This window comes from Microplitis demolitor, chromosome 8 (genome assembly GCF_026212275.2).
Source record: "Microplitis demolitor isolate Queensland-Clemson2020A chromosome 8, iyMicDemo2.1a, whole genome shotgun sequence".
NCBI classification, from domain to species: Eukaryota; Metazoa; Arthropoda; class Insecta; order Hymenoptera; family Braconidae; genus Microplitis; species Microplitis demolitor.
In genome coordinates, this window is record NC_068552.1 from 19,961,499 (window position 1) to 19,985,304 (window position 23,806).

The following is a 23,806-nucleotide window of genomic DNA, read 5'->3' on the forward strand; positions in this document are numbered from 1 at the left end:
GAACCACAAGAGATGTGAAGTACATTTACATTCTAAACGTATGCGGACTCGAGAACTCATTTTTCACAACTTTCATTCCTTCTACTGCACATGCGGTTACAACCATACACTTTTTTTCAGTTTCATCTTTTCTTGCCTATGAAAAAAAAAAAAACTCACACTTTTTTTTCTTTCCTCAAAAATAAATAACGCCTAGAAAAAAAATATTTAACCGATAAAGTTTACGCCAAAGCAGACTTTCATATCGATATTTTTTCCATTACTTCCATTGTTGTTATTATTATCGTCATTATTTGGGGATTAAATTTGTCGGCGCGATAAAAATAATATTAAAACACATAACAATATATATAAAATGATAGATAATCTTTAACATCCCCCTTGGTAGACGGCATCGATGATGTGAAATAATGAAAGATAATGACACAACGAACGGGAATTAGTAGTCAGAGCGTCAATTACCGCATGCGTGTGTCTCTGACAATCCGGATGAACGCGTGACTAATTAGTAACGTGGACAGTAGCTAGATCGGCTAGTAGAGATTAGTAATTTATCGATAATCCACAGTGAAATACTACAGTTAGCCATCAGTGTACATATATCTATATATCTATATATATTAAAGGATAAAAAATAAAATAGAAAGCGTATAGAATAATGGAAGGCGGGATTATTGGTTAGCGTATTTGCTTTTGTCCAGCTCGTCCAGCTCAACCAGCGTATCTTTGTGGATGCAGTGATGGTCACTAGAGTGCCATTGGATACATCGGGCGCAGTCTGCTCTGCTAGCTGCACTAACACACAATGTCATCCGACCGATGTCCACCAGAAACACCAACAGCTTATCTGTTAGTGACGCAATAGGGACATAACTATCCATCTATCCATCTATCCATCACTACTTCACCCAAACAGTATATCTATATTCCTGTATAATACCAACACATATCTATTTCTCTATCTATGTACGCGTTTCCATCGATATACAATTAAATTTTGTACGTTCGCGTCCTGGAGAATAAACCGAGCATTCATACACTGGACAATAATAACCCTCGCGCAATTTTCACAATAAACGCTAGCCGTCTCTCCTCCCCGTCAGCGTAATACATTTTTAGACATAAAACCTCGAGCCACTCCATGAAATAATCGTCTATTTTTTATTAACCGGGTGTAATTTTAGACACAAAGAGCGCTACTCATCGGCTCTTATACTCTGCGTTAGTACTTGTACAAACAGTGAGCGTTATTGGAAACCGACGGAAAATAAAAAATATATATGAGGTAAAAAGAACCAGAGGATACTCGTGCGAGAAAAGAGCATGCCGGCGCACATACGCCAGTTTCGATGGTAGACCACATTGGTTAACTCGGCCATCCGCATATTGAACGCTTCCCTCGTCTCATCATTTCAAAAGTTACTTTTTTCTATTTAAAAAAAAAAAAAAGTATTTAACTACCAGATACTTTCAGACTTAACACCCCAGTAAAGGTTTTAGCTTGGAGCTCATTGTATAAAATATATTTTTAAAGTTATATAAACTATTTCCGCTAAGTCTCATAAATCTGCTGATACTTTTATTGAAATATATAAATTATTGAGGCAGGTGTTAAAAATAAAATATCTTTAATGATAAATAAATAACACTTAAAATATTATGTATACATATATATATATATATGTATATATATTTTATTTATTGTGAGTACACACAAAAAGTAAAATTTAAAGTATTATTTTTTTATCAGTTTAAATATGCAATTTGTTTTAGTTTCTTTTATTAATATTATATTTTCTATATTTATTCACTTATAAAAATTATACAGATGCATTGTCACAGTATTAAACATGCTTCATAAATCTATTGGCCAACTTGATCGTCATTATTATTATTATTTATTAATTATAATCGCCATATTCAATATATCTTATTAAATCTTACATTGTACAATAATAATACATATATAATATATATTTTGGTAATATATAATTATAATTAACTTGATAATAATTAAAATCTAGAGAAAAAAAAATCTCAAAATAAACTGATGAAATACATGTTGATAATAAATTTTAATCGGCTTACGCTTTTCGCGGTACAAATTCGCGGGCAAGTGGATTAAGCGGCATCCCAAGGGGTACAGGCGGTGCTAGACTATGCATCATGTGTTCTCTAAGTTGTATATAGGGAATTCCCCAGACTTTAGCCTTCTGAAAATATTTTCCCCAGAGAGAGCGACAGGGTCCGGTGGTCAGCAGCGCGACCGGGTCGCCGACGACAGCTACCAAAGCTTTCGCGCGCGTTATCGCCGTATTGAGTAATCGTGGATTGGTCAAAAATCCGTAATCACTCACACTATTTTCCGCGGAATACCGACAGCAATTGCGCGTTCTCACTGTGCTTATAAACACAGCAGTAAACTGTTTACCCTGGACATTCAACACTCGTTCAACGGACACCGAAAATAATTTACGCTTACGTAACTCGTTACGTATTCTCGCGACTTGCTCGGCGTAGTGGGCCAACACCCCTATTGAGTCTTCGGAGAAGGGTCCCCACTCGTCGACAGGCCACCGTGATTTTAAAAATGCTATCTGCTTAGCCAGTTCCACTGCCTCTTCATCATTGTAGAAACCCGTCGAAAATTCTCCCTGTAACAAAAACAGTAACAAATTGCTATGATTATTATGATTAATCGGGTAAAAAACTCAGTAGCAAAGTTGTTGATGATGTTTTTAGTCGAAAAAATATAATAAAAAAGCTGTGTAATATATGGAATACATTAAAATGTAATGCATCATTTCATAAACATGAACTTGTAATAAAATACGTTTGGCCATTCATAGTTGTACGTTGAGTATAAATCATTCATTAATTCATGACTTTACTTTATATTCAAAGATGAATAGAGATAAAAAAAAAATTTAACGAGAGCAAAGATCAATGCAAATGATATTTGTATCACTAATATTATTATTATTATTATTATTATTATTATTATTATGGTAAATATTGTACCTGAAATTCAGTTCCCGCGACGGCGTAAAAAATTAGCGGTTTGAAATTGGGCGCTTCAGGTAGCAACGGTCCACTAGACTCAATTTCATTTCCGTAGAACAAGTTCGAAGTTAATTGTACAATTGCTGCATGTGAACGGTAATTCTGACAGAGGTTGATCCGGCAAGGATGCCCGGGCGGATATAGATTGTGAAGTCTTTCGAGCAAACTCATACCCAGGCCCCGTTCCTTTGATAAATCGCTGTAGACCTCGGGTGCCAGTTGCATTTGATCTCCGGACAATATCAAACGCGTTCTTGTTCCAACCAGCGCCAGCGGCGTTATCGCCTCGCACTCTAGTGCTTGAGCGGCCTCATCGATAACAATATGCGTCGGCTCATAATCAAGCGCTATAAGGCAGCTAGATGTTGCGAGAGTCGTCACGATCAGCCCGCAGTTCTCGATGTCCTTCTTCGTCGGGTCGCAGAAGTATCCGTTCGGGTCTGTCAGACAGTACTTTCTCACCGTCGCGTGGACCTTAACAAATAATAACCCGCAATATTATATAATTGCTGTAAAATAAATATTTATTGGCATTTAAATAAATATAAATTTTTATTAGTAAAGTTTGGTATATTGATGAAATAAAAACAAAGTTTAGTTGTAAACCCGAGTCCTGAAAATTTATTCATCAATTCTATATAAATATTTCAATTTTAAACTTTTCATTTTTAACGAGAAGAAAAAATTTAAATCAGTTAAATGTATATAAGATGTAAATTAAATAGCGTACCGTATTTCTCAAACGTCTCTTGTAGTAAATCCTCATAGGTTTTAGTCTCTCTTTTTCCGTTGTTATGTACCATTTATCGAAAAACTCTTTAACATAGAGATCCGCGGCGCTGTTACTTTGTGTGCAGAGCAGGACTTTGTTCAGCGGGTTCTGGTGCAGAATTATCAGCAGCGCCTGGGCGATAGTGAAGGTCTTTCCGGTTCCGTATGGCCCCAGCAAAAGTATCGGGGGCAGATAGATGTGATTGGGGGCGATCATCAGAGTGAGGGCCTCGCGTTGCCGGTCATTGAGCCGGTTGTCCAGCAGATCGTACCAGTCCTCGTTGGATTCAGGAATCGGGGGCAGTCGCATCGTCAGCTGGAAGTTCGGGTCCGGAAAAACCAGTCTTTCGTCGGGTAGACAGTCGACCGCTCGATGCCACTCACAAAATGGCATGCGGCTCAGGACGAACTGGACGTGCATCTTGACGTGGGTGTCGGGCTTGAGATTCAATCGTTCCACGCAATGTTTTGATAATCGGGCATATATCATGTAGTTGCACTTGTCCTCCACATGGGCTTCGAATATTTCAGTCGATAATTCGGGATTATCGTCTGGATTGTACATTTTTATCAGGATATTGTTGCACCCTCTCAATAATAATCGTCCGCTTTTCATATCTTCTGATATTCCACGACCTAGTGACAGCTATTGAGATAATTTAAAAAAAAAAAAAGAATATAGATAATATTAATTAATAAATGAATAATGATTAAAAATCAAACCTGAGCAAATAGTTCTCCAAGTGGCGCATACTTGGCAGTAGTAGAACCGTCAGTGTGCGAAGACAAAACATAACAAGAGGTAAGATGGAACGAAACAATAGAATTGTACCTGGCGACTTGTTCATGCCTGGCCAACTCCTCCACGGAAATAAGCTCGTGCATCCTACCGCGGTAATTTTTACGCGTCAAGCAATCTTCAGTCAACGTCGCGTGTGACAGCATAAACATTTCCCCAGGATACGGATACGCTTTAGCCAAATTTTTCTCCCAGGCATCTTTTCCCGTTACGAATGGCGAGTCGAAGGGGTGAAAATCACCGGTGTTATTTTTCAGCGACCATACATGTGCAGTTTGGTTCAAAAAGTAACGGGTCGCCTCATTGAGACGCGACAGGTCATTAAGAGGGACAAAGTCGGCGCATATTTTTCGTCTCACCACGGGGTAGCCCTCGAATCCAAACAATATGTTCTGACGATAAGTACCGTGTTCACCCGCCTCGAAGACAATTGTCACGCGGTATGATATTACGGGTTCACTTATTGGGTCCCGACGTGAGTCTCTTGCTACCGGATCGTACCACTCTTGGCCACCATCACAGTAACCAACATTGACACCATCGCGCTGCACGGTTTTAATGCTAAAGTTGTCACGGTGGGCATCCAGTGATAGGGATAAATTTTTCAGAGAACGTCCCATCGTTCGTATTTCAAAGTGCCATGTCCACGAGCAATGTGACTTGTGGGTACCGATTCTCAAATTGAGATCCGTATTGACGGCAATAGCGATGCTCGCAGGGTCATTGTCTGTTATTATTGACTGGGGATCGCGCGAACGTAACCAGTCCCGGTGAACACGACGTGAAAATTCTCCACTTTGAAACAATACGACGTCACTCGCCAGATCAAGAGCATCAACCGCCGACTCCGGCTCCAACTCGTCCTCACCCAGCCGTGCGTCGGCCATTGCTCGACTAAGCTGCCTACAACACTTTATACCAGCCCACCAGTTATACTCCCAGAAATATTCAACTCCGAATAATCCTGAAACTCAAACCCACCAGTTTAAACTCACTCACGTCTTCTCACAATAAACTCTCGTTTTTAATTATCGAAAAATTATTTACATATCTTTTATATTATTATTATTGCGACGTTTTTTATAAATTAAATCGAGTTTCACGAACGCAGGAGTTGCCATCCACGGTATCATGTGTTGTTCGCGGCTGCTGCGCCGATGGATATATTATTTTGCCGCGACTACAACGCGGGGCGTCGGCGCGGAGCAACATCATTCAAAGTTACTACTGCGCATGCCTCAATACTTGCCGCAGTGACCTCCAAGTGCTGACATCTTTTATTACTATTTATTTCTTACTACTTATTATTATCGTGTCCATCACAAGATACAGTAGAAATAGAAATTCTTATTTCAAATATTCCCGCCAGTATTTCAATTCAAATTTTACTATTATTGTAATTTTTAATTTTAATTTAAGCGAAATACGAAATTTTAAATATCGAATTATAAAATTTAAATAATTCTGAAGTTAGCATCAGAAAATTAACTATTTTCGAATTTTTTTTTCAACAATTTAATTGAAAAAAAAAACAAAACTAAAAATATGCACATGTAGAAAATTTAAAAAACTACAGGTGCGATGTTTTGAACTCTGTTTTTTTAAATTTATTTTTTTAAAAAAATTAAAAAACTATTAGACCTCGGTTAATTTCAGTATCATAAATTGACATCAAGATTTTACTGAAATTTATTTTCCAATTTCGCTTGACTCCTAATTGATGACAATTGTAAATATTTTTTTTTTTTTTAATTAATTAATAAAAGTTTACTACAGTCTTAAATATTTTAAAAAAGTGGGGAAGGGGAACACTGTCAGAACATCCTTAATTGACTTTGCTTATTAAAACTTTAGTCAATTTTCCCATACAATATAATTATTATTATTATTATTGTTATTTTATTGGATAAGTTAAATAATACAAGTTGTAATCAATTGAAGATCAACTCTTAGGATTTGTTATCTTGGACATTATAATAAAATCCTTGTTGCGGGTGTCGAGCTCATTGTAAGTTAGTTCGATTTTAGTTATGATAAGAGAAATCGAACAAAAGGGAACGTTGAAACCACTAGAACCAACAGGAGCATTAGCATCAAGACCATGAATGCTTTGGTAATCAAAGTGTATCTCATTGGTCGGTTCCATTCATTCCTCCGCCCGTATCTTCTTACCCCGTAGAGAAACGTGCCGACCGAAATTGGATATTATCATGATGGCTACATATACACAATGAGCTTTCCCAGGATAACTCCTGCTGATTTTCCTAGCGCTCATAGCGATGCTGCTGGTGTTGAATGTCTTGCCAGTGCCGCTACTAGTTACTGATAAGGATTCCACGGCTAGAGTTTCGTTGCTTGTTAGCACAACGTCTACGTGTTTCTTCTCAACTCCGACACAATAAATGAAAAAATAAAAAATCACTTGTATTTAAATATCGACTTGTTTTGTAATAAAAAGTAGCGGTAAAATTTTTCATCATAAAAGTGATTTGTTTTTTGTCGTTATCAAAAGACTGTAGGACTCGAATCTGAAAAATGAGATAGCTATTTATTTAGCATGATTGCCAGCAATAAAAGTATAATCTTAATTATAACTTTGTTGAATATAAAGTAAAATTAAAGTCATTATCTCCCTCGGTTCCGGTTGGTTAGCTCCATTCCTATCTTGTTCACTAAAACTTTTATTATTTTATTATTAAAGTACATTTTTTAAAATTATATTCTTTATCTACTTTCTTTATTTTATTCACCGGCTCTCTGAAAACTCCCAATGCTCTTTTGTGTACAATCCAAACTCATTGAAAATGCCCAGGAAATAAAAGACTTATCGTACTGTAATTAATGTAAGAATATTGTGTCAATATTCTCTTGCTTGGTCTTTTGTCTGGTTCGGAGTTGTCCCAGAGTCACAAGTACTTAAACTATCCCTTTATTATATATGTATATCTGCATATATATATAACTGATTGTCTTTACTTGACTACTGAGTTATATTTGCGAAATGAAATTCGTTATCGTCGGTAGACAGACACTGTTGAGCTTATTCACTTGCAAAAGTAACTCTCGACTCTCGGGTAAACAAAAAAGTATTTTAAAAAATTATAATAAAGAATAAAATAAAAAATAGTTGAAGAAAGGAGAGTAAAAAAACGTAGTTGGTTATTTCGCTTGAACGATCGCTTATGTTAGCAATCCTTTATTTTTATCATTTATTTTATTTTATTTTATTTATTTTTTGCCATATTTTTTTATTCTGTATACGTGAACTAAAATCCGAGAGGTCGTCATAGCTTTCAAGCATCGAAATCCAATTTTCTTTCCCTCTTTTATACTCCACTCAATCTCATCTCAATTTCGTTTGCATGGAATCTCGAGACTCGTTGTTAAAACGTCACACCTCAATGATCTAAATCTATTGCAGGTCAAAAAAATAACACATTTTTTTTTATTTTTATTTTTTTTTTTTTTTAATGTACATATTTTTATATATTTTAAACCCCCACCCAACGCTAATTTAATTCCAATAATTAATAAATCAATACTCTCCATCTCCATCCAATTTAAGTATCCAAAAATAATTACTCACGTCTCAATTAATTTAAAAATAATTATCTACACTTAAATTATTATACTTCACCCATTAAATAAAATATATAATTACTATTGTTATCGTTAAATGAACTTTAACTAATTAAAAAAAAAAAAAATTTGTTTCAGGAACGTTGAAAATTACTCGCGCGAGCACGAAGAGGCATCGCGCAACATCCAGCAGTACCTCTCTAACCCAATAAACGCTTACCTACTTGTCAAGCGATTGACAACCGATTGGAAGAGAGTAGAAGAGCTGATAACAGAGGATGTAGGCAAGGCATTTGTATCAAACATCACGATCTCCCGTAGCGACCTTAAATTTCCAACGGACGAAGATCTGAACGGGGCTGCAGTGGCACTCATGAGACTTCAGGACACGTACAAGCTCGACACATCCCAGGTCGCCAGGGGTGTCCTCAATGGTGTCCAGTACAGTACTGGCTTAAGTGGTTTGTACCCTGATTACTATGTTGCCCAGTGCTTCAACTACAGCTACAACTACTCAAACAACCTTCCCTACATTACTCAATATATTTACCGTTAATCCATTGCTCTTTCGACATTGTCAATCCACTTAACTCAACATAAACTTTATACACAAAACCCATAAACCTCTTTACCCTATACCTCATACCCCTTACTCTGTACCAGTTCACTCGATAGTCCAACCACTTTACCTCACTTGCATATAGTACCTATCGATTTTATCTATTCGATATCCCAAAGACATCATCAAACACTCAAGGGTTTATTTACTGACATAACCCATGTGGATCTAAACCAACTGTGATATTTTACCAGTAAGCAGCAAGGATCTATCTAGGATAGATGCAAATAGACACAGAGTTAACACTCCAGAGAGTAACAACTAAGTAAATACCAGACTAGTAAATCAACACATCATCATTATTATCATTATTTGCCCAACAACCTCCAATGCATTTAAATACTTTCCAGAATTTATTATGATGACCAATCTCTCCTCGTCTCTCCCCTTTTTCTTCCTATTGTAGAGCTTTTTAAATTACAGCCAGTGTTGAAACTCGTTAATAGCCAACAGCAAGTAGCTCGATAGTGCTCAAACGTTACGGCTGTAAACCACTGAGAGAGTGATAAAAGCAATAGACGAATTTACAACTACAGATCGTTGATGTTGCTAACCAGTTGGATGTAGAGAACCGCGCAGAGCAATATCACTCGCCACGGTGGTCTACTCTACCTATTCTACAGAGAGAACATAACAGTCGCTGGTCCGCGACTCGTGTTTAACGGGCTTCAGGCAATCCTGACTCCCCGTACCGGTGACCGCGTCTAACCCGAAATTCTCTCACTCAGAACCCCTGCTGTCGACCGCAACACAACTCTAACTACTCGATTGCTTATTACTCCAACCCACTGTAGTATTTTATTCATTTTACCAAACTTGTAAACAAAACAATCGAGTCCAAGTAAATAAAATATACGTTTGAAAGTAACTTCCGCTTGCTCTGAGTTTTATTTATTGTAACTTTAGCGTCATGAATAATCCAAACGGGGGCTAAAAGTGTGAGGCAAACGTTAATTAACAAACAAACCAACTTTTACAGACCAGCTACATGCAATAAAAAAATTCAAGTGAACTCTGTGTATGCGAGGGAGAGAAAGAGGCAAGGGAGAGACCATGACTTGGGAGTATGATGTATAGACGGATCTCTGATAAAAGGAAGCGCGTTATATATCGCGAACAAGCGAGACATTATTTAACTGCGCTGACGATTGTTGTCGCACACATTATAGTCGTTTCATACATTTATACGTGCTCGTATTCACCTCAATGTCATTCCACCTTCACCCTCACTCTCACCCTCGGTGTATATGACAATGAATGGAGTCAGAATATAATGGGTTTATCTCTTCGCTTTTCCAGCCGGCGACTGCTTCGAGCTTGGACGACAGTCATACAATAATGGTGACTATTATCACACTGTGCTGTGGATGCAGGAGGCCATGAACCGGTTGCAGGATGAACAAAATAGAACGACGTCAAACAAACCAGATATACTTGAGTATCTTGCATTCTCCACTTATATGCAAGGTATGTTGCTGTTGTGCTAAATATTTTTTTTATCTTGTTAATAACTTTTTTTTTATTCAGACTAGACTAGACTAGACGAGACGAGATGATAAGACCCTGCAATATACAGAATCGTATTTTTATTTTTTATTTCACCCTGAGGATTTGGTTTTAAAAACATCAGTTGTATATGAGCGGGAAAAAAAAATTCAAACTTTGCCTGTAAAAAAATTTGTACTTCTGCGCTACTGCTTACTCCATGCATTATGAATTATTTTATTAATTTTAAATTTATATGTACACTACACTTTTGAAAATTTATATATTTTTATGTAACTTTAATGCCTGATGTTTTACTTTACCGGTATAAGTCTTGAGCATTAAATATTTATCGCGTATACGGCGGCAGAGTTCGAGTGCTGTAATAGTTACCCGGTGCAAGACACACAGACACAAGACACAAATAACTTTGAGAACAAGACGGATAATAAAATTTAAATAAAAATAGGATGAAATAGAAATATTAAATCGGAATGTGGACGTCGCGTTGGATAAAGGCGAATTGAGAGAAATTCATATTACTCATGGGAAGGAATTTGCGATTCACGAGACACGACAACTGGGAATAAATAGCCCGGTTGTAACTCAATTTATTTGTTGATCGATCCCAAGTCAAATGTATACTCGGCGTTTACAACTCACACAAGTTTACTTACCGCAAGTAAAGGTAAATAAATGTTTTATTGGTTGACAGGTAACGTTGCACGTGCCTTGAGTATGACAAATGAGTTGCTCGAGCTCGTACCGAGCCATCAGCGGGCTCTAGGCAATCGGGCGTATTATCAAGAAGAAATTCAAAAGAGCCAGGGAAAGAGGAAAAGAGGTGAAGATGGTAAAAATGATATCGCTCTGGCTAGCCAAGTAAGTATCAGTAATTTACAACTTTCATTTATTTCACCCCTAATTTTTCATGCAAAATTAGGGATGTCAAAATTATTCGTTGACTTAAGATTGATTATAAAAAATTTAATTATTATTATTATATAATTTTAGCAATTTACGGTGGTTGAAAAAAAAGTAAAACCCATTGAAGAAATGAGCGAACGAGAACGTTACGAAATGCTTTGTCGGGGTGAAGTTCCACTATCGCCCCAAATCCAAAAAGATCTAAAGTGTCGTTACGTCGATCGTGGAATTCCATTTCTTAGGATCGCCCCATTCAAGGAGGAAGAAGCTTATCTTGATCCGCGCATTGTTATCTACCACGACGTAATAACCGACGCAGAAATAGATACGATAAAAAGATTAGCGCAGCCCAGAGTACGTATTATTAAAATAATTTAACAAAATTACTGTCTATCGATTGTTACTGCTGTCGATATATCGAATATTTACTTGAGCGTTGTGATTACAGTTTAAACGAGCAACGGTGCAAAATTACAAGACTGGTGAACTGGAAATAGCCAACTACCGAATCAGCAAGAGTGCATGGTTACAAGAGTATGAGCACAAACACGTACAGGCTGCGAGCCAGAGAGTTGAACATATGACCAGTATGACTGTCGAGACTGCAGAGGAGTTGCAGGTGGTCAATTACGGTATCGGAGGACATTACGAGCCGCACTTTGACTTCGCAAGGGTAAGCAATTTTATACAATTATCGAGTCTGTAAATACCCAATTTATCAAATTTATCGATTTAATCGCCCGTATCTTTATTTCAGAGAGAGGAAACTAATGCATTTAAGAGTCTGGGTACTGGAAATCGTATTGCTACTGTTCTATACTACGTAAGTTACTTTTATTTTTATTACCGGCATTTAAAAATTTAAACAACTCGTTGCTGCATTTAATGATGATCCATTAAAGTCCTCATTACCCATCACTTTCCGATTTTTAACTTCCCAAATGTCCACTGACCATTTTAATTTTATTTTTATATTTTTATTTTAGATGAGTGACGTTGAACAAGGAGGCGGTACAGTTTTTACTGCAATAAATATATCGCTGTGGCCGAAAAAAGGTAGCGCTGCATTTTGGTATAATTTAAAACCTAATGGAGAAGGTGATTACAGAACAAGACATGCTGCCTGTCCAGTTTTAACCGGCTCCAAATGGGGTAAATATTTATAAACAGCTCATAAATATATATGTTGTTTTATATATTATTGATATTTATGTTATTAAATAAATAGTTGCGAATAAATGGCTGCACGAGAGAGGACAGGAATTCCTGAGGCCATGCACGTTAGAAAACCAACCGCCTGATGACGATGTAGGAAGATATTAAAAGATTTAGTTTATCACTGAACGGGTCATCCCCTCGGGATTCACAGGATCCTCTACGTGACTTTTGCGGCGAAGCGATTGGACAAGAATCTTAATGAGATTACTATACAATACTGAGATCAGAGTTGAGATTAATAAAGTCGGTTCATTTTTATAGAAAATAAAAGAGAAAACAGATCAACTATCAAAGTCGTTAATTTTTATTATTATTCATTATTTCTTTCATTTATTCAAAATTTTAACATATCCAGTTTTTTTTCCACTATTTCAATTTTGAAAGCAGCGACTTTGATTTTATTAAAATTTTAATCATCGGCATTAATTATAATTTTAAATTTAAAAATTTAAAAAAAAGATATGTAGTGAGCTTGCCATGAAAAAAGTCGCCATATTGTTTAATTATTATTTATAACATTAAAGAAAAAATAAATTTAATGTAATTTAAATAATTAAACGACTTAATTTTCATGACAAAATATTATTTTGTACTATAAAAATATTATTATTATTATTGTATTCGTAATAGACAATATATGTAAGTTAATTGTTATTTTTATGATGACAAATCATAAATAACAATAAAGTCTGCAAGTTTGCTCGTTAATTATTAAAAACTCCAGTAGCCAGTACAGTGATAGTTCTTAAAAAAATAAAAAATAGTTATCAACTGATAATAAAGTTTAAAAATTGTAAATTGTCACAACAATACAACGGATAATTTTAAATTACTATACATTAAGATAATTATTAAGTTTGCGAACGGTACGACTAAATAATTTAAATTTACAAATAATTATTTTTGATTATCGATTATATTTACAGAACGATTGCATTTTGTTAAACCTGGATATCACCAAATACCATTAATTATTTTTATTATTATTAATTACAGCAGAATTTTATAAACACTCATAATAAACAAACTTGTTTTTATAATTAAAAAAAAAAACACTATTAAATTAATTGCTAACAATACATAGTATTAAATATAAATATAACAAACAACATATGAATTATAAAATTATTATAATTATATTTGTGCATATATTAAATTTAATTTTATAATAAATAATAATACAATACAATGTCTTTTTTTTTAAGTATTTAGATATTTTACTACAAGATTATAATTAATTTTTTATAAGTATCTAGTACACGATCACATGTATTTATATATTTATATTTACTAAATTTTACTAAGTATATACACAAGTATATGAAGTGATCAGGTACTAGTTCCCTCAGGAATTAATTCCTTGATCGGGTACTAGGTCTAACTTGACGTTCATATAAATTTCTGAGTGTTGAACTCGGACGATAATTATAATTACAGGTATTAAGAGATGATTGGTCTTGTTGATGAAGGCGCTTTCATTAAAAAAACCTAATAAACAATTGTGATAAATTACCAGTAGTAATATCCGAGTGATAGGCCATACAATAATTTTCAATTTCAGTATTAATTTGACTTCTTTGCCTTTAATTGAATGCATGGGCACGGGGATGGATGATAAGTGAGCTAGCAGACTATTGAAACGTTAAACCACACCCTCTGACGCCTACGTCGACGACGGCAGTGAAACACTAATCAGATCGATCCGAAGCATTCAGGACTAAGTCTGACCCATGCTGAGTATAATCCTCAGTCATAATCATCAGCAGAAGCTCTAGTCCAGAGTATCAACGTCAGACGTACCATTCCTTTGATCAAAATATCAGTAGACTAGAATAGGCGTTTGGGATTTAGGGGAGAGAGCGGATGTGAAGCTGGTGGTCGGGGGTGCTGAGTATGAGTATCAACAAAATTAACATCACATGAATTAATTAATTAAATTACGTAAGTGATATTAAACTCAACCAACCGTTAGGACTTTCGCTCTTAATTTAAACTCGATGAGCTAACGAGTAGTTTGGTAGCATGTCACGTTCATCAGCTAGCAGATGCTGCCTTGTAACTGCAACTGGAACTACTTTATCAACCAACCAATACTTCATCATCGTCAACTTCAACTTCAACTGCTTCAGCTCCTGCTCTTATTTATTATTTACTTCATCATAAAAAAATATATAAAAGGAAACTGAATTTTATATCGGCAGAAATATTCCTGTCATCAACAGTCGGGCTTTCATGAGACATATATATGTTTATATATATTGTATAGTGTCCTTATGTTGTACTGAGAATAGGAATAATAAGTATAAAGTATAAAGTAGAGAGTACAGAGTAGTCTCATCATATTTCAATCTCAGCGACTGAAAAACTCAGAGCTCGTGTTGCATTGCCTTTGAACTTGTCATTGTACTGAAGCTTAATGCGCTTTACTGCAAAACGCAAACACGACACAGACTCCTTTGTCGCTCTACTCGCACACTTTAAGATTTTAGCATCTCTTTATTCCCACACTACGTCCAATCCTTCGCAATTCTCGCGCAATAAAAAAAACTCCTTTGACAAACATTTTTTTAAACTTAAACTCTAAAAAAATTTTTGAAATCTAGGTCACTCAAATTTTAATTATCCCGCGATTTAATGACACAATTGATTTTTCTCTCCAGTTCTTTCAGTTGATAAAAAAAGAAAATGTAAGTAAAAGTACTTGTATTTTCAGTCTTTGATAGTTTTTTTTTATTGAAGATTTTATGTTTGATAAAATGAGTGTTTTTATTGTAAACGTGATATATAAAATAATAAAAATGTAGTTATGGAGTAAAATAAAGGTCGGTTTGTTGAATGATGGGACAGTTAAGTAGTAAATGTGATAGTAGGTCAGACGTGGAGTTTATTTCTGCTCGAATGACCATTTTACCTGACAAATATCAAGATAAAAAAATATAAAAATAATAAAAGAGACGAGCCGCGCTTTGGCTTTTAAATATCGAGCGGCGATGCTTCGCGGTTGAATAACATTCTGATGGTCCAGCATTAGAGAGTAGCCTTCCTAGTACATCTCTGCTCTGCACTCTACTCTGCACTCTTCTGTTGTCTCTCTACAGACATCCACATGTACAGAATATAAATGTATACAACGTAAAATGGCTAGTAGCTACCAGCTATGGACACATTCTCAATTCTCCATTCCCGCACAAAGACTCAAATTTCAGCATGTTGACTCTGCTGAATGCCTTTGATGGGTTTCGCTCATCTCCAGTAGAATACCTGTGACCTTACTTTCCCTCTCTCTCTCTCAAGCAAACTCTCAATGTGCCCTACTTTTATTTATTATAAATAATTTTAAATAATTCAAAATCAAATGCAACATCTGCGTTTCATAAAATATTTTTTAAATTTAAACTTCTCTACAATTTCCTCTCGCATAAATTTACCCGCCATTAATTAATAAAATAAATAATTTATATCTAGCCAGTACGGATTTCTATGACTAGATAATACCCAAATTAATTAATTAAAAAAATAAATCAAAGGTCAGTTGGAATTTTAAAAAAATTCCAATTGACCTTTTGTTAAATTCAACAAACTTTTAATGTTAATTTTAAAAAAAATTAATTTAAAGGTCAGTCAATAACAATTTGCAATTACTAGGTAATGAAAACGTGTATTGATTGCTAAGTACGCAATTTATGTAATTACTCTCAATTCCCTGCGAATTCTATTTTTGACGATATCCTTTGTGCCATTAATTGTAAAATAACTAAACATTTAAATAAATATAGAAGGCTATTAATATATAAATGCAAAGGGTTACAGAAAGGGAGTTCTATACAACAATAGATGACCAGTGGAGCCATGAATGTCCTAGCAACACACAAAACAATCACTTGTCCCAATTTCCAATCAGTGAGCAACAGGCTGGAGAAACAAACGTTCAGACCGCCAGGTTATCATGGAAATTCGTAATGGATCTTTTTTTTTCTCTCTCTCATTTTTTCTCGACAGTTTCCTCTTTCACTCACTCAGTTACTCTATTGTTAAATCATTGGATTTACTCGGCGCTTTCTACACTCGCCGCTAAATCAATATCGGGAGAGACAGAGAGAAAAAAAATTGGAGAATTGTGTGATAAATAAATTATTTAACAACCGAGAAAACTAATGAAATAAAAAATATGTCGGGTGATATTTATTAATGGATGTGACAGCTGTAAGTTGCTGTTGAATATTAATTTGTCTAGACTAAAGGATCTAAAGAATAACAAATTGATTGAAACCGTTATTTAAATACATTTATTATTGATTTCAAATTTATATTTTTTTTATTAAATACATGGTGTGATGTCGAGCGCATCACTGAGTAATATCTGGATCGCGGACAATATATTTTTTTTTTTTTTTAGGGTAAAGATATTACGCCGTTGTGACTTAAATGACAAAGAGCGGGACAGAAAGACGAAAAAGAGGGTGAAATAAATGATATCCTCATAAAAATATATAAAAGTTATAACCAAAAGGTACGCGAACAAAATACTTTATCCTTTTCACTGGCGGTTTAAATTTTCATCCGTTAAATTATCGTTTTAACTGCCGATAATTGTTCAATCGTCCCGTCTCTCCCCTTCTTCCTCTGACTTTTTTTCTATTTTTCCAAATCATACTCCTGGTTAACGAGGGATTTGGCTACCGACAAATGATAGGGGAACTCTAATGAGAAAAATTCATTAATTTTTTCTCTTTCTTTTTTATTTTTATTCGATAATCCGCTTTATTTTTCTCATATTCATTATCTCCAGACTCTTTATCCGACTTTCTTGTATTAACTTTTTGTCAACCACTCAAATTGTCTCGGCAATATCTTTTTGTATTTATTTCTTTCATAAATATATATATATGTATATATATACTTAGTTGTTTTTCTAGAAAAATACATTTATATATAGGTAGAAGATGAAATATATATTTGGAGGGATATAGACTCTGTATAATTTTATTTTGTACTCAAAAAACAAAACTAAAAACATTTTAAATTTTTCAAAAAATTGTTAATCTAAATACAATATATAACTAAATTAAAGATATGTATTATTATTTTGTTTTTATATTTATGTAACTGGAATTACTCATGATACTGGTTCGCCGACGTTTAATAATTTTTGGATTTTTTTCAAAAAGATGAATTATAAAAAAAAAATATTTCAAAAAATTGCACCTATAACTTTTTCAATTTTCTACATGTGCATATTTTTTTTTTTTTTTTTTTTTGTAATTGATTTTGTCGAAAAAATCCGAAAATTGTTAATTGTCTACTGATGATTATTTTCCTCTTTATTCAAAACTTATTAAAACTCAGACCGCGAGGTGTTTTTTTAATAAAAACCAAAAAAAATCAGTTCAAAAGTCCGATATTATTTTATAAAATATCGTTACACGATTTCCATTAACTGGAAATATTTTCTTAACATTATGCATATAGATTTACACTGAACAATGTATAATAATTAAATCACGAATATGGAATATTGATCTTATATAATGGAGTGAAAGACATGACGAGCCGTAAGTAATTCATGAATATAAGGTCTTTATGGTTCCATATACCTCAGATACTTTTTTTATCGGTAAACTAAACAATAAAGTATGTGAAGATAGACAGTTTACGTGGGTGTGTACCTTCAAGTAAATATATATCTATATGTACGTGTATATAAATAATCTTTTAATTTGATAAAAGGATTTTCTTCAATACTCGAACAAATATATGACACAAAATCTATGTAAAAGACTTTGAAAAAAAAATTCAAAGTTTGGTAAAATTTAAATATTGGAGACTTTTTATCAAAAAATATGCTTTTAAATTAAATAACTTATTAAATAAATAAATATGACTATTAACAATAAAATTAAAAAAAAAAACTAGTGAGCAGTAATGAGTGTAGACAAGATTAAGCGGAAGGCAAATTTTCTTATAAATCCATTCCGTCGACCTCAACGAGGTCAAAAAAAAATTATTAAATCGACGAGTCGACGACGAAACGGACGAAAGGTAGACAGACAGATTATTAAAAACAACAAATAATATAACATTATATATCGTGATTTTGTTACACAATTGGCAAACTCAGATATTATTGCGCGATAATTTGAAGTATCGCGTAACAGGACTCGATCCATCGGGGCTCCGTAACGTGACTTTTCATTACCGCGCTTTGAATACGTAAATTTACATACTGTTACTGTTATTGTTATAAATATTTTTATTTCAACATATATGTAACTCTCAGATAAAACTCTCATAGAATATATCGCTAATACAGACATCGTGTCCTAACAAACTTGATAAAATTCACTCCTTCGATTGCCTCCGCCAGGGATTTATCAAAGGACGCGACGACTTTTTAACCGAAAATTGACGCGAGTGTACCTTAAAATATTTATATATATTTGTATATGTATATATGTTATTATGTATTAATATATTTATATATATAACATTGTTTTAAATTTATTTAATTGTGTGTCCGATGTGTTGTTTTTGTTTTTTGTTTTAAGCTATTAGTCCATTGTAACTTTGTTTGATAATAATAATAATTGTTATTATTATTATTAATAATTTTTTTAATAGGAAGCGATGGTCCAGAAACATCGTCAATGATTGTTGAAACAATTACGGCAATCATCTTAAGTAATATAAGAACTGTCATCAATATTTAGTCATCAATTATTATATATATAGATAGATATATATATATATATATATATATATATATATTTATCACGATGTTTAGGTCTGACGTGGGAAACAATTAAATCGCTCGCCTTGTTCAACACGGTCTACTCCCTGGTGCGTTGGTGCTGATGGTGTCCAGGCTCTCCTTAAATCTCGTAATTACGAAATTTGTTGACAACTTCACTGGTCGCCTGGGAATCCCAGTTGAGATCACGACGTGCCCCGTAGTGAATGTTGGCGCCGCCCTCTGATGCACGTCTGTGTGCGTTTGCTGGCTGTCCTCTCACGTGTCCTGGTGATCCGCCGGCGCCACTTCCGTCGGGCAACATTCTATCTTTCGTCTTTGGTGTACTCCAGTGCATTGACTAAACAAATTTATTAGCTTGAAATTTCATTATGATTAGGGCCAGGATTACGGTAAAAATATTAGTCGTATCAAAAAATTTTTCAAATAAAAGTTGTTCAAAATTTGATTTTATAAAAAAAATGTCTCTTATAATTTTCTCATAGGACTAATAAGAAAGCCGTAATTTCAAAATTAAGATTTTGGTAATTATCAAAAATTTGAATCAATCATTATGAATCTTAATTTTGGAATTACGGTAAAAATATTAGTCGTATCAAAAAATTTTTTAAATAAAAGTTGTTCAAAATTTAATTTTATAAAAAAAAGGTCTCTTTTCATTTTGTCATAGGGCTAATAAGAAAGCCGTAATTTCAAAATTAAGATTTTGGTAATCATCAAAAATTTGAATCAATCATTATGAATCTTAATTTTGGAATTACGGTAAAAATATTAGTCGTATCAAAAAATTTTTTAAATAAAAGTTGTTCAAAATTTAATTTTATAAAAAAAAGGTCTCTTTTCATTTTTTCATATGATTAATATGAAAGCCGTAATTTCAAAATTAAGGAAAAAATCTTGTCCCTAATTATAATTTACGATGCAGACTGCGTTTTTATTTTTTTTATTGTATTCACGTGAGAAAATTTGAAAAAATTACCAAAGTCGCGCTCTGTAATTATTTTTTTTCCAGTAATTTATGAAAATTGAATTCCTTTTTCTGATAAAAAAAATGGAATCAAATCTTGAAAGGAAAATAAATTTATGCAAAATTTAAAAGTTAAATTTCTTATCATAAAATTTAAAAAATCCTATAAAATTTGAATATCAAAATAACTTTTCAGTTTCTATAAAAAAAACTTGTAATATTATTTAAAAATAACTCGCATTATTTACCATAGATTACAAAACTTTGAAATCTTAACTGTCTTGAAAGAATTCGCGATAAAAATAAATAATAAATCGGATTTCCTTTTACCGTCTTGGATTTCGCGTTCTCGAGTGTAGAATATTTCTACATCCCTCTCAAGGAAAATACCAAACTTTTTTTGTGTCACCAATAAATTTTTATTTTAAACGAAAGTGAAAATAAAAATAAAAATAAAAATAAAGATGAATGCTGACAAACCTGCTGAACATGTTCTTTCATTCCGACCCACTGCTTATAGCTGACCTGAACTCCGCTGTGCCGCCATTTATCGTAGTTGCTCCTTTTCTCTGGGTCACAAAGTATCTCCTTGGCATTCTGAATTAAATGATATTAAATTATTGATCATACGGTTGATATGCGCAGGAGACAGCTGCCGTCTAATCAAAATTTATTTATTTAATATCACAAGTTACATATGCACACACAACTCATCAGTCAATTCAACTCTTCCGATACACAAATATGAAAACACACACATACATTAATCTATATGTAATATCTACTTGGTATACTATTATATTAAGTAACATCAACAATAACAATAACAAATATCAGCGCAATAATTTTTTACCTTGAGTTGTTGGAACTTTTCCTCTGCTTCCTTGTTACCTTCGTTCTTATCTGGGTGATACTGAAGAGCGAGTACCTTATACTCGGCCGTTATTTGTTCGACCTTAAAGTAATTAAAATAAAAAAATTTTTAATTTAAAAAAAAATGAACTTGAGCAGAAATACGGCAAACTATTTAATAATTAAGACAAATATTTTGTTAGTAATTAAGTAAACTTACTGTCGCGGACTCGTCACACCCTAGAAGGGCGTAAAAATCCTCATCGGCGCTCCGTTTGTAGTTGATGGCATCCTCGACGCTCATATTGTTTACTTAACGTCAATTCCTACCGTGACACTTAAATTTTTAAATTTTTAAATTCTGCTGACACTTGCAAGTACAATAACAATAACAATAACAATAACAGTAGAGAGAAGAAAAAAAAGTTAGACTTATCAAGGTAATTTACGTTTTTTATAGGCGGGAACGGAAATAGTTTAAGTTGATAACTTTTTGATTGGATAAAAATAAAAGTAAAAAAATAGTTGGGAGTATGTCAATGTCTCTCACCTGTTGCCGTGACGTGGTATAGCACCTAGACAGGAAGGTTGCGTTATGGCGAATGATGATGAAAAAGCCGTTTTGTAGCCCGGAAAGTCCCGATTCCCCGGGAAATCCAAGATGCGCGAGCGCACTTCTGACAAGTCGTTAAATCCTGTAGCTGCGCAGTTCAACCTCTACTTCTGATAATAATATTCCGCACAGTATCTATTGTATTATTCCAGTATTATGCTATTCTATTCTATTCTATTTTATATTTCACTTCTATTCGTCGTCACTTGCCAACTTTATGTACATATACACATATATTCAGTTCAAGACAACCAACAAGACAACTTGGTAAACTAGTTTCAGATTCAAGATACGTGATGAATGAAAATCGCGGCTGTTATATATATTATGATGAAAATATTCCAGCGTACTTTTGATCACTTGGTCATGGAAAATATTTTTGAGAGCAACTGGATGTTGGCTGCGACTGGATCTGTATTTTATGAAAAACTCTTGTCGAGTCAGCCGCCACGTGACTTTCACTTTAGTTACGTTCATTGGGAATAAAGACCTTGAGAGCGTTCTCACTCTCGGCGGTTTGTTATCTCCCTGATATATACTCATATTCCATTCGGATTTAATGACTGAATTAATACAACAAATTAGAGGGAATTGATATGCAATAATATAAGTAATATATCAATTTATATAAATTATATTTTATTAAATATTTACTCTTTCATTTTTCCAATCCTTTTATTTAACAAGGATTGATTTAATAAATTATCCGTCCAATCAAATGTTAATTATGACGGTCAATAATAATATAATTTATTTCCAATTTTCCCGCTCCACTGAGTTCCGCAACCCGAGATAACAGCAAAGATGTTTTTTTTATTTAATTTAGATAAAAGATGAGATTTTATTTTAAATCAAATCTCGCGGGTCGCGACCTCCATTTCTGTAAATTATTTTTTTAAAACCACAGCAATTTAAAAGTATTCCCTGATAAAATAAAATATTCCCTTGTAAAAAAAAAAACCAAGAAATTTTTTACAAAAAAATTTGAATTGGTCTCTCAGTGGGCGTGTCTGTCAAAATTAATAATAAAATTAACTGCCGGTAATTTATTAAGTTTGTTTTTTCAAATTTTAATTTATTTAACTAATTTCGAACAAGTATTCGAAGCGTGTGGAACGATATAATTAAATTAGATCCCGTATAAATTAATTCCTGGAACTAGGCATGGCAGAAAAACAACCCTGGAAATATTGCCAGTGTGAATAAAAGTTCCATGAGAGATTCAGAGTAGAATTCCTCTCAACACTTGGTTAATATATATGTCTATATATATATATAAACCTAACACCAGTAGGTAGTGGGTACAGCAGTAGGTAGTCCACTAGATTATGTATATTCTCCGGATTGGGATCTACTTACTGCAAATCTGTTTTAAGTCCAGTGTACAACAGTGTGACAGTGGGGTGTCTTCACCATTCCTACATGTCCTATCCCGAGTTCCAAGCAGACTTATATGCCAGCAAAGTGAAGACTCAACACTGTTCTATCTGCATACACACTGATCATTATTATTATGTATATATATATATATATATATATATATATAGTATACTAGTTGTTGGTATTATATATGTATATAGTAAGGTTTTCTCAGCACATATGTGCCCAGACACACGTGTACAACAGCCGATAGATTTTATGGACATCCTCGGACAATAGAGGATGAAAAATTCAGTGACTTTTTTTTACCATCATCCAATAGCTTTTTTTTTTCTACGACCTAGATTTTTTTACCGCCTTTTTTTATTTTAAAATACTCGCTGAGCTGAGAGATGAAGTTAATTTTTACAGAATTATTATTTTAGCGGCAATAAAAATAATTCGATTTAATACCGACTGTTAATTAATGAGATTGGTGATAAGGATATTTTAAAAATATAAATATTTTAAAGATAATAAATGGGTACGCTTTACATTGTGCGGATGCACACGGTAAGGATCGACACGCACGCATGATTTTGCAACCCTCGACCTTGTCAGTATTTTTCAAGGATTATTTTATATTTAATTTGTCTTAACTTTACTGTGAATAAATTGCTTGCTAGTAATTAAGCAAAAATTAATTACGCTCGAGGTGAAGTTTTAATAATAATACAAATTTTTTAAATTAATTTTTTTTTATAATTTTTTACACAAAAATGTGCAAGTAATTTGTTGAAATTTTT

General features: G+C 33.6%; 3 protein-coding genes across 7 annotated transcripts in view; 1 reads left to right on the forward strand and 2 right to left on the reverse strand.

Moving 5' to 3' along the window:
• The window catches only part of LOC103576741 (prolyl 4-hydroxylase subunit alpha-1), a 73,355-nt gene extending 59,800 nt beyond the window's left edge, over positions 1-13,555 (forward strand). For both annotated transcript variants that reach the window (XM_014443243.2, XM_008557105.2), the window contains exons 3-10: positions 8,351-8,673; positions 10,131-10,298; positions 11,032-11,198; positions 11,331-11,597; positions 11,692-11,916; positions 12,001-12,066; positions 12,230-12,395; positions 12,472-13,555. In XM_014443243.2, the coding sequence (XP_014298729.1) occupies positions 8,351-8,673; positions 10,131-10,298; positions 11,032-11,198; positions 11,331-11,597; positions 11,692-11,916; positions 12,001-12,066; positions 12,230-12,395; positions 12,472-12,566 (1,477 nt within the window). In that variant the 3' untranslated portion in view covers positions 12,567-13,555. The remainder of the gene's footprint in view (positions 1-8,350; positions 8,674-10,130; positions 10,299-11,031; positions 11,199-11,330; positions 11,598-11,691; positions 11,917-12,000; positions 12,067-12,229; positions 12,396-12,471) is intronic.
• On the reverse strand, positions 1,796-5,808 carry LOC103576740 (probable helicase with zinc finger domain). Its single transcript, XM_008557104.2, has 4 exons — positions 4,558-5,808; positions 3,794-4,480; positions 3,022-3,537; positions 1,796-2,654 (listed from the first exon to the last, which is right to left on the reverse strand). Exons 1-4 carry the CDS (start codon positions 5,518-5,520, stop codon positions 2,085-2,087), a joined length of 2,736 nt encoding a protein of 911 aa, XP_008555326.1. The 5' UTR covers positions 5,521-5,808; the 3' UTR covers positions 1,796-2,084.
• A 4,153-nt stretch (positions 13,556-17,708) lies between the features above and the next one.
• Positions 17,709-23,806, reverse strand: part of LOC103576733 (J domain-containing protein) — a 32,421-nt gene continuing 26,323 nt past the window's right edge. For 2 of the 4 annotated variants that reach the window (XM_053741412.1, XM_008557092.3), the window contains exons 3-7: positions 21,579-21,751; positions 21,249-21,365; positions 21,030-21,131; positions 20,657-20,773; positions 17,709-19,549 (exon numbers count right to left, since the gene is read on the reverse strand). In XM_053741412.1, coding sequence (XP_053597387.1) covers positions 19,331-19,549; positions 20,657-20,773; positions 21,030-21,131; positions 21,249-21,332 — 522 coding nt within the window. In that variant the 5' untranslated portion in view covers positions 21,333-21,365; positions 21,579-21,751 and the 3' untranslated portion in view covers positions 17,709-19,330. Of the gene's footprint in view, positions 19,550-20,656; positions 20,774-21,029; positions 21,132-21,248; positions 21,366-21,578; positions 23,778-23,806 lie in introns of those variants that run through there. The other 2 variants (XM_008557091.3, XM_008557093.3) reach the window with 2 other exon arrangements.

Excerpts from the sequence above, each read along its gene's own strand:
- LOC103576740 (XM_008557104.2), bottom strand. The coding sequence starts at position 5,520 with ATGGCCGACGCACGGCTGGGTGAGGACGAGTTGGAGCCGGAGTCGGCG. Across the intron at positions 4,481-4,557 it reads TTGGAGAACTATTTGCTCAG|CTGTCACTAGGTCGTGGAAT; the intron begins GTTTGATTTTTA and ends TTATCTCAATAG. Across the intron at positions 3,538-3,793 it reads AGAGACGTTTGAGAAATACG|GTCCACGCGACGGTGAGAAA; the intron begins GTACGCTATTTA and ends TTATTTGTTAAG.